The following is a 10,532-nucleotide window of genomic DNA, read 5'->3' as shown; positions in this document are numbered from 1 at the left end:
CATATGCTCACTTTTCTGGATGCAATTTACACAATGCTTGTCCCTGATCCAGATCAGGAGCCTGCTAGATTTGTGGTTTTATGGGACAATGTTAGTTTTCACCGGGCTGTTCTGGTCCAAAACTGGTTTGCCACCCATCCACAATTTGTAGTTTTGTACCTACCCCCATATTCACCTTTTCTAAATCCCATAGAGGAATTCTTCTCAGCCTGGCGCTGGAAAGTGTATGATCGCCAACCCTATGCCCGCATGCCCCTTCTCCAGGCAATGGAGGACGCATGTGGGGACATAGAGGTTGCCTCTGTCCAAGGTTGGATACGCCATGCTAGGAGATACTTACCTCTATGTTTGGCAAGAGAAAACGTATCTTGTGATGTGGACGAAGTATTGTGGCCAGACCCAGGCCGGAGAGGAGATGAAGCGTAGCTTAGCACTGGTGACTGCCCCCCCTACCAATTCCTGGACTGCCCCCCCCAGGACCCCACACACACAATTGTGTTCTTTACTGTATTCTAAAGAATATACTTTTGGTTTACATATGTTTATGGTTTTGTTGTATGCTACTGTATACAACAGTAATGTTTGGCCTAATAAATATTTTCTGTTTCTACATTGCATTGGTGTTTACAGTGTACTTGTTACCCCTCTCAGCAGATTACTTTCACTGTAGAACATTGTATTGAAATGTAGATATAAGCCTATGAAAGACCAAAGAGCTTTAGATTTAGAACAACAGTGTTTACATGGTATATCCAAAAATGTACTATTATGAAAGCAGTGTTTGCCATTTGATGCAAATGCTTCATTCTGACATGTGTTTATGGCATTTTGAATGCAGTGTTACATTTTGAAGGAGATGTGAGGCATTTTGCATTTTGTGTGTGCAGTTTTGGGAATTGTGTGTAGAGTTTTGAAAACCTGTGTAAGCAGTTGGAAAAAACTGTAAATGGAGTGTCTTGGTTTACATACAGAATACTACGAAATACTCAAACCAGGTTGCCTCCAATGCCACATCTAGTCAAGCTTCCTCAATGAAAGTTTGGCCCTAAAGATTCTGCATTAATGCAATCTTATGAGTCACAAAGGAACACATCATTCACATCCTTAACTGAAACGCTCCCTCTGGCTCGTGTGTGTGTCAGGGAGAGTGCCATGTGTCTCCGTGAGAAACTATGAGCTGTACCAGTTCCATGGCTAAAGGATTTCATTTGGCAACAAAATTTCTGCCGCCTCCACCTCAGCGGGACACATGATTCTCATGGACTGGAGAAAGCTTGTGTGAACATCACTGTCCTTAACAGAGAAGCATTCATTTTATTGCACTACACTTAGAAAAAAAGGGATACTACATTCACAATTCTTAGTATTCAATTGTAATGTGTATTTCATACTTATTGTTATGCAGCTATAGTACCAGTCAAAAGTTTGGACACACGTTTGTCCAAACTTTTGACTGGTACTGTATATCAAAAAATATATACAGAAAACCCATCTTTTGGCTTGGTAGCACATAATATAATATTTTTTTTTTATTGCCAGTGTCTTTCTAGAAGGTCTCCTTTCTATCTCCTTGGAAGAAATGACAGTTTTTCAATCAAACACATTCCCAGTGGAATTTATTGAGTTTATGTATCTCCTGAGGGGTTATGTGAGTACAGTAAGGGTTGCACATTTCCCAGGATATCCGTCTCTGTTTATTGGTATCCTCTTCCGACTGAGGCTCCACAGCACTCCTACCCTCCTCTCAGTCTCTGCCATGTCTCACGTCATCCTTCCCCTCAATTCCATCTCCTGTTTCCTTGCGTGTTCCAGAAGGAATTGCAGAACTCCGGCTGGCCTGTTCCCTATTGTCATCATCATCTACTGTCATTGGACTCCCACACCTACCCCTGCACCACAACCACTGCAGTAAGGCCCGGCAGCGCTTCCGAAAGGCCATATCACAACAAGCATATAGAAGGGGGTTGAGGCAACTATTGACATACCCTAGACAGGTAGCATAGGGGTGAGCTGCAACCAGAGTCCGGTCAAATGGGCAGGAGTAGGGCAGCAGCTCTAAATCCACGAGCATGGAAAGTGTTTTGTTGGCATGAAAGGGAAGCCAGCAGAGGAAGAAGGCTAGCACTAAGGTGATGATAATTCGCAAAAGGCGGCGTTGGCGTTGGCGGTCGGGGCGAGGACCCTGTCCAAAATGGCGGCTGAGGAGGCGGCCTAGGGAGCAGTAGCATATCAATAAGATGATCAGAGGCAACAGAAAGCCAACCAAGGTGGATTTAAGTCCTAGAGCCGCTGTCCACAGTAGCTCTGCCTGCTCCCTGTCATCTTCCTCCAGCTCTGCTGAGATCAGACCAGAGTAGTCCATCATACAGGAAGATATGAACATGGGCATGTGATCATGATCCGAGTGTTCCTCTTCCTCAGCTGTCTGCCAGTCTTCTTCATACTGACCCCCTACATCCACCTCCCTTACAGTCCTCAGTAGCAGCGCAGGAAGAGCAAGGATACCTGCCACCACCCAAACGCTCCCCACTACCCAAGCAGCTCGGCAGACTCCACTCCCCTGGGCCCTACTGGACCGCCGTCGGCCAGCAATAACCCAGTAACGCTCCATGCTCAGGACCGTGAGGGAGAACACACTGGCATACATGTTGAGGGCCACTAAATAGCTGCTGACTTGGCAAAGAGGCTTGCCAAAGGGCCAGTGGTAGTCTAGCGCTGTGTGGGCTGCCCATAAGGGCAGGGTTACCACAAAAGCCAGGTCTGCTGCTGCCAGGCTGGCAATGAGTGAGTCAGTAAGGGAACGAGAGGAGTCAGGCAACTTGGGGGTAGAAATCCTTCCAGATTGCTGAAGACGCCGATGGGTGCAGGTCCCCACGCCGGCTGGTTTACCCTCAGGTCGATCCAGGTATGACCAGAGGACAAGCCCATTTCCCAGGGAGCCCAAAACAAATACCAGGAGATAGACTGAGGGTATGATTACCCATGTGGGTCTCCATTCTCTGTAGTCGCACTGGTGAAACGGGGGCGGAGAGGGGGATGCTGAGGGCAGCAGCTCAGAGTCCGACATAAATGGGATGGGCAGAGTGGATAAATGTGAGAGTCTATGACCAGCCACTGTCTCTTGTTGCAGGGTTAAGAAAATGATATTATTTCTCTTGTTTTCAATGTTTCCAGGTCAATGTCTCTGCTTTTATGACAACTTCTGTGTTGAGTCTTGTACACAGCATCTGAAGGAAAAAAAAGATTTAAAAAAAAATGATCCACTGTATATATATTGTATGCCTTATAACAGGAACCTAGAACTTAGGGGGTTGACAGAATCACCATCGGTCAAGTAAATAAGAATCTAGTGTTTGACAAGAAGGCTATGTACATCAAATAACAATATGTACGTAAATGTTTACAAGGCTTACCTCAACACCTGAAGATCAGGATCTCTGATCTGAACTTGTTGAAAACGGACTTTAGTGACGATAGCCTGTTCCCATATTCCACTGAAACCACTCTTCTCTTGTCTCAGGTCCTTTTTGTCCAGGCTTGGAGGTGTGTCTCACTAGTGCTCTGTGAATCCCCCTGCTCCAGATATAGTAGATCTCCCTGTCCCTCAGCCCCTCCCACTCCCCTGCTCTCCTCTTCCCGGACCACCCCAGAGAAGCTTTGTGAGACCTGCAAACAGACCTCATTATCCCTGTCCCACAGTACACACTAACTGTGCACAAATATAACAAAATATACACAATGTATACCTACCGAGACTCTCCTTTGCACAATGTCTGAACAATGCCAGTCACATTGAAGCCTAAAAGACAATAAGAGTTGCAAACATTAAACCGTCTGTTAATATATGCTCACCAGGGCAAATACATGCCGAAAATGTGGGGCACATACAATATAAGTCTGTGCTGTTGTCTTGATGATACTCAGGGGAGTACTAACATTTGAATTTCTGGGAATCTCCAAGGTCAGGATGGCTGTGTATCCTGTTTTAGACTAGTGACTTACTATGCCAGCAAACTTTTGGAGCATTTTAATAAAGAAATAGATCCAATAAGTGCTTCAGCAGAAAATAAAGAAATGTTAATAACAGGTTAATAACACAAGGTTAACACATAAATCCTACTATTGTTACTACTGTCAATATGGACATACACATAATTGTGTCATACTGTACAGCCTTCAGTTGTTCCTATGTCCTGGAAACTGACTAACAGTTCATTGCTGTAATAATGTGTCTCTACAGGCTTGGTCAGCATCATGATCTGACCCGAAGGGTAACAATTTTATTTGCTAGTTGTGATGGCACACATCTGTTGCCAGAGCATCCCACATTCTTTTCATTTAACAGTAAATAGCACAAACATTGAGGCATCTTACACAACACTGGGCCCTATGTCTGTGGTCTGGAGAGTGAAAAGACCACGTCAATAGAGGATGAGTACCTTTGAGTTAAGACTGTGGCATGTCGTTAGCATAACCAATGGGCCAATGGTTTATAGGATGTCACTGTGACACTGTGTAAATATTGAAACACCACTTTCTCCTCTCAAATGTGTGAAAGAACAACATGTGGCCACATCTTGTCCCCAGAATGGTTTATCTCAGGTCCAAGTTTTGAAAATTGCATTTGACAAATTCTACTTGACACAGGCCAAGGGCCATAATGCATTTTGTGCTGTGCTCTGTATCGTTGGTTACTTTATTAATAGCTGTTGATCATGCTATTTAGAAAAGTATCAAGTATCAGGCATCAAGACACCAAGTAAAAGCTGTTTGATAGTGCCCACTCAAGCCATACTAACTTGTAACCTCTTAACAATGCACCAAAACCAAGTTCCTACCACTGTGTCCTTTTTACTCCTTTATTTGCTATTGCTCTGCTTTCTCACTTACTTCCTTTCTTGTTCTCTGCTATTTGGCTCATCCAGCTGTCCAAACAGGATGACATTTATGAAGGGCATGGGGTCAAACAGTAGGGTATGGGGGAATATGGCCTCTGGCATCTCTCTACCAGGTAAATGATAAGCCATGGATGTTGTCATAGTTAAGGACCTTGGATTTGGCTGTAGTATGGATAAGTAAAGCCAACTTTGTGACAAACTCCCGCACAACAGAACGTATCAGTAGGAGTGTAAAAGGAAATGGGGAAATAATTCTGAATGGATTACATGCACTAATTTCAAAGTCAGAGTTCCCAGACTGCCATCCAGGTAGGCATTTTGGGAGATCAAATTCACCGGATAACATGAAACCATTCTGCAAATGTTCTGTATGATGCATTTCTCAATGCTTGCTCAGTTTAACTCTTAATTAACATACTAAAATGAATGGAGTATTCAACACATTTTGAGATCCTGCCTTGTTCATAAAAGTCTATAATCAACAATTTTGCTGAGATATTAGCATACATTTTGAAACAAATTTCTGAAACATATCTCTAATCACATTCAAGAACATGCTATTTTCACTTATAAGATACACCATTAGCTCACTACTACAGGGACTCCTTGGGTTATGCTGTAGATTAGGAAAATGAATAATTATGCCAGTCTGCACTGCTCTTCTAGCTCCTTTTTCTAACCGAAGATGCTGAGAACTTTACAAAACAAACTCCATTCGTCAATACTAAGATTGTTGTAGTCCACTGTCAAACGATGCTATAAATTCCTCTGAATCAAAACATGAGGTTAAACAGAGTAAACATGAAGGCAGCCTTCTGACAAATAAATATGTCTTATTTGGCAGTATTTCTTTTTATTGGCCGGAGATTCAAATAAAAAGACAACCCCATCCACGTGAAATATTTAATCCAAAAAAAGGTCTTTACTGTGCCCTTTAAAAAAGACAGGTTGGTTTAATAGGTTCCTATTAAACAGGAAAAGCAATGTTATGGAACAGGGTATGCCGCTAGGCAGTATAAGAGCAGTGAAGGCATTGTGTGTGAACAAACGTCTCTCCCAAATGGATCAACCTTCAGTTCTAAATTCCACATCATGAATTCTACAGTATTTGCATTTTCAATTATACAATACTTTGTCCACTCAATCACAGACACACACAAAAACTCAAAACATTTCTCAAATGATCCCTTACATTTAAGCACATTACAGTAACTTTGGTCGGTAAACTATAGACAACCTATAGTAAACCCCCTTAGATGGAAATTGTTAAGTGCCAAAAGTCTATTTTACTAGCCTCAAAAGAGGATTGTTTGAATGATACACCCTTTTCAAACTTATGAGCTGTGAGCACGTTTCTTATTTTCAGACTTGGGCTGAAGCACAAAGCATTGGTAATCAACAAATAGGTTATCATAGAAAGCTTTAAAAATCCAATTAGTGCAAAGAGTCAAATTCGATATCAGAAATGTGCAGCAGTAAATCAGGCAAATACTAATACGGCAGAATTTCAGCATGAGCCATTAACCCATATCTTCCTGCTTGCCGTTCCATCAGTGGCTTCTGTTCAGTCGAATGGCAGCATTAGAGCTTCTAAGGCGTAAGTGTGAGGAGAGGTTAGTGCATACACCACCACATCACTGCCAATGAGGCAAGAAGGCCCAGCAAGGGCTTGCCAGTACCAATGGATGCGGCTCCGTTGCATAGATCACCGGTGCAACATTTGTAGGAGAAGTTTGGTACAGCTGGGAACATCTGGGCCAGTCGATTGTAGTCGCAGTCAGAGTACTTGATGCACTGCCGATACGTCTGTCCCCCTGTGCCAAAGAACATAGGAGTTACAGGGTAACGCAGAGACATGGAGGATTTTCATAATTTGTTTCAGATTACACATTTTACTGCACCTCTCTCAGTCAGTGTCAGGCAGGCATCATCATAACTACAGTCCTGTGTTTTTGTGCAGCTCCCTGTGTAATCCTTGCATTTGACACAGAGGATGGCAGAGCCTGAGAACACAAGGTGAGACACTTAGCCCTTCTCATGACTCTGAGCATTTCACATTTGACCAAATCCCAGCAGCTAATCAAAAGGGAAGTGGAGTGATTCATCTAGAAAAACATGTATCCTTGATTGCGATACAGTTTTGGAAAACTTTAACACTCAACTTGATTATCATCCAAAAATAACTTCACAAATACAAAACATAAACTTACTGTTTTACCACAAATTTCCACAGATGTGTTTGTGTTGCACTTCCTGAGCAACGCAAAAAAACTTCTGTGGGAATCTTAAACCAGCGCACAGTAAATGCATCTTTTGTATTTGTAAAATGATTTTCGGGTGCTATGAAAGTACAGCTTGAGGTTTCCAAAACCGTATTGCATGCAGTGATTATTAACGGTTAGACAGAGCATTGTAAATGCGAACCCTATGGCTATACGGCCTTCAGTTCGAGAGCTAGGCGAGACTCAACAGTATCAAAAGAACCAACTTCAATGACAGTGTGAAGACAACAAAAATGAATGCTTACCCAATCCAAATATTGCAAAAAAGAACACTAAGCATATTCCAGAATAATTGTTCATGATTTTGATTTTTGCTGACTGTCACACTGGAGAGAAAAAAAAGAGACAAGAATCATTTAAAGCTGCAATCCTTAGTTGCTACATCAATTTTTGGATTTATAAATTATATATACCAATTAATTCTTGAAGAATAACATAAATGCCTCATAAGCTTAGTTCAACTGTTGTACACCATCAGAGCCCAAAATATAAACTTGTTTTAATCTGTTTGTAAACAATGTAAATGTAAAGTGGTTACAGTGGTTACATTTCTCCAGGCCCCATCCCTCATCGTGTTACCAAAACTGGGGTGTTGTGACTGCTTTGTCATTGTTTCGATTAGGGACTGGTTTTAACTAGCGATGAGAGTAGAAATCTATTAACTTACATATCGGGATATTATGTTTGACGATATATCATATCATTTTGACAATCTCGCAATATACTGTAATGAAACAGGCAGGGAGCGGGTCTCGAACCCTCGACCTTCGAGCCCGAGGACCGGCGTGCTATCGACTGCCGCAAAATAATCCTCAAGCGGCAGTCGATTTCCGCGCTTATAAACCAAGGGTCGTTACACTACTCCCTCCTTTCAAAGAGCGCGTCCTCGCGCTAGCTTGCGACTCTACGTCTTACAGGAACGCGCTCACCCGCCAAGCACACGCACTGTCGTGGATGCAAGGTCCGATCACTTCTGACACCAATGTAATGAAACAGCAGGGAGCAGGTCTCGAACCCTCGACCTTCGAGCCCGAGGTCCGGCGCGCTATCGACTATGCCGCAAAGGCATTTCCGCGCTAATTAAACCCAGGGTCGTTACAATACATTTTGCGATAGTTTTCTGTACCTTCACCAAAACCCCAGTATGTTTCCTTCATAGTTTGTTCACCGTCTTTTTAAATAGGCAGCTAATTTGTTTTCAGCACTTTAATTTCCCTGACTGATCAAAAATAGTTATGATGGCTCTCTCTTGTCCCTCGGCAGCAGACATATGGTGAGATAAATTTGGAACATCGACTCACATGTTCGTAAATTCAATCTGGAGTGCCAGAGTGCGCTCATATTGTCCGTTCGTAAATTCAGAGCCCACATTCTGGTAGCTCTCGCCGAGGAGTAGGTGTGGCACACCAGATCGAATTTACGAATATACAAAATATCGTATCGTGAGGTCGCTGGCAATTTCTATGTGTAGCTAAATTGCGATTACGAATTCCGGATAACACAAATGTATTGCCTAATGGAATTGCCTATGGGCCATGCCTTGTTAAAACACTGCAGAGATGAGACAGCTTTATAGTTCTATATGCATATGATATTGATATGGTTTACAGTAACCTGACCAACAGAGTAGCTAGTGATGGCCAAACAACTTGATCAACTGGCCGTACTAAAGTTAAATTAACTACAGTAGCTAACATTAGTTGTGTAATGTTAGCTAAAATCTATGCATGCTAGATAGCCAACCACATCACATTAACTCTCAAATAGCTACGTTAGTTCATACATTGTTCATATTTTTGGTTCAAATACACTTATAGTTATTGTTAAGTAATTATTATGAAGCTGGACATTTTTAACGAAAGAGGTATTTACTTACCCTGCTTCATCGAACAACGAGAGCAAAATGACAAGCAAGCGCTTCGGAACCCCAAATAACCATGGCCCCTCCCCTTTAGAAAATAAACTGACCACTACTGGGGAGCGTGGTTCGGCGGTGACCTTATTTTATCCAGATTGGTGGTGGTGACACACCACCCTATTAAATACATTCAGTATTATTCTAGGTGTGATGTTATATTCAGGGTACAACAATTTCATTTTCCTAATACTGTATGAGGAAGCATTAGTAATTTAATGACTGAATAATTATTTATTCATCTACATATGACATGAACCATACCAAGCTCGAGGTTGACATGCATTTCAAAATGGCCAACTATTTGGGCCGAAACGCCTATCTTCAGGTAGACTAACTGATTACCCCACAACTGTCTACACCTGTCTGTTTCAGAAAATGAATATCAAATTTAACAGCTGGGTTGTACAATGCATCCTTGGAATGTGCTATATTCATTGGAATAGAGGACAAAATGAACTGAAACTGACAACTGTAATACAGTTGTCATATCAGACTGAATGCTAGTCATAAGAAAGACCAACTTATTGCACCCTACTTTACATTAGTTATCATGACATGAATGGGTGAAATGAGGCTATTGGTTGACACCAGTAGGCCAACACAACAGCTGAACAAAGGAACATTGGTCGGGCCACAACAGAGACCACTTGAGGAATATCTGGCAACATCAAGACACATTCCAAAACAAACAATAGACAATTGTGAGCTTGTCTCAGTATGCCATGTGTGGTATCACCCTTGTTATTTTAATGAAACAATTTGATGAATTTCTTTGTGAATTGTGCTTTCAACCAGACACAATCTCTGCAGAAGTGAAAGTTGAACTAAGATCGGCCTATTAATTAAGAAACATTGTGTACAATGTCCTTCAATAGGCATCTTGGTTCAACATTTACTTCTGTAGAGATTGTATGATGTACTGTATGCACAATTGTTCTCTATCAAAGATAGTCTTAAAAACATTGATCGCATCCAATTTCTAACCGATTCTTATGAATCTATTTCTCAGTAGCCGCAGGTAATAGAATATAAAAACACAAATGATATCGATGAAATAAATCCATCACAACAATTCATGAACAAAAATCAATGTGCTTACAAATTCAGCATTTAGTGTTTATTTACCCCAAACATAGAAAAACAAAAACACACTTTTATGAAGTAAAAAAACAGTGATACTGAACAAATACCTAAATGCAAATCAAAGGAGGTTTGAAATTATCATAGAGAATAGCCAGACACTATTGCACAGCTTAGCTAAGTACAAGGGGAAAACAGGATTCAAATAATCAGTTATTACCCACAAAATATGTCTTGCCATTCATAGACAAGAAGAACAGAAGGCAAACACCTTAATTCCATATTTAGAGGAAATTATTTTCAAATAATACATAACAGCACACATCTTCCTGGCAACAATGTCAAAGCTAAAAC

The 10,532-nt window shown here is 41.5% G+C and overlaps 2 protein-coding genes across 2 annotated transcripts; both read right to left on the bottom strand.

The window, feature by feature from the left end:
* Positions 1–1,744: 1,744 nt before the first annotated feature.
* aplnr2 (apelin receptor 2) lies at positions 1,745–3,067 on the bottom strand. The gene has a single exon (XM_038998994.1). It carries the CDS (start codon positions 3,065–3,067, stop codon positions 1,745–1,747), a length of 1,323 nt encoding a protein of 440 aa, XP_038854922.1.
* A 2,660-nt stretch (positions 3,068–5,727) lies between these two features.
* On the bottom strand, positions 5,728–9,122 carry LOC120055846 (CD59 molecule (CD59 blood group)). The gene is made up of 4 exons (XM_039003859.1): positions 9,057–9,122; positions 7,426–7,506; positions 6,800–6,901; positions 5,728–6,712 (listed from the first exon to the last, which is right to left on the bottom strand). Exons 2-4 carry the CDS (start codon positions 7,478–7,480, stop codon positions 6,513–6,515), a joined length of 357 nt encoding a protein of 118 aa, XP_038859787.1. The 5' UTR covers positions 7,481–7,506; positions 9,057–9,122; the 3' UTR covers positions 5,728–6,512.
* Between the last annotated feature and the right edge of the window lie 1,410 nt (positions 9,123–10,532).

The sequence above is a fragment of the Salvelinus namaycush genome, chromosome 1 (assembly GCF_016432855.1).
Source record: "Salvelinus namaycush isolate Seneca chromosome 1, SaNama_1.0, whole genome shotgun sequence".
Lineage (NCBI taxonomy): Eukaryota > Metazoa > Chordata > Actinopteri > Salmoniformes > Salmonidae > Salvelinus > Salvelinus namaycush.
Note: the sequence above shows the minus strand (reverse complement) of the source record. Positions and strands in the feature narration are given on the sequence as shown.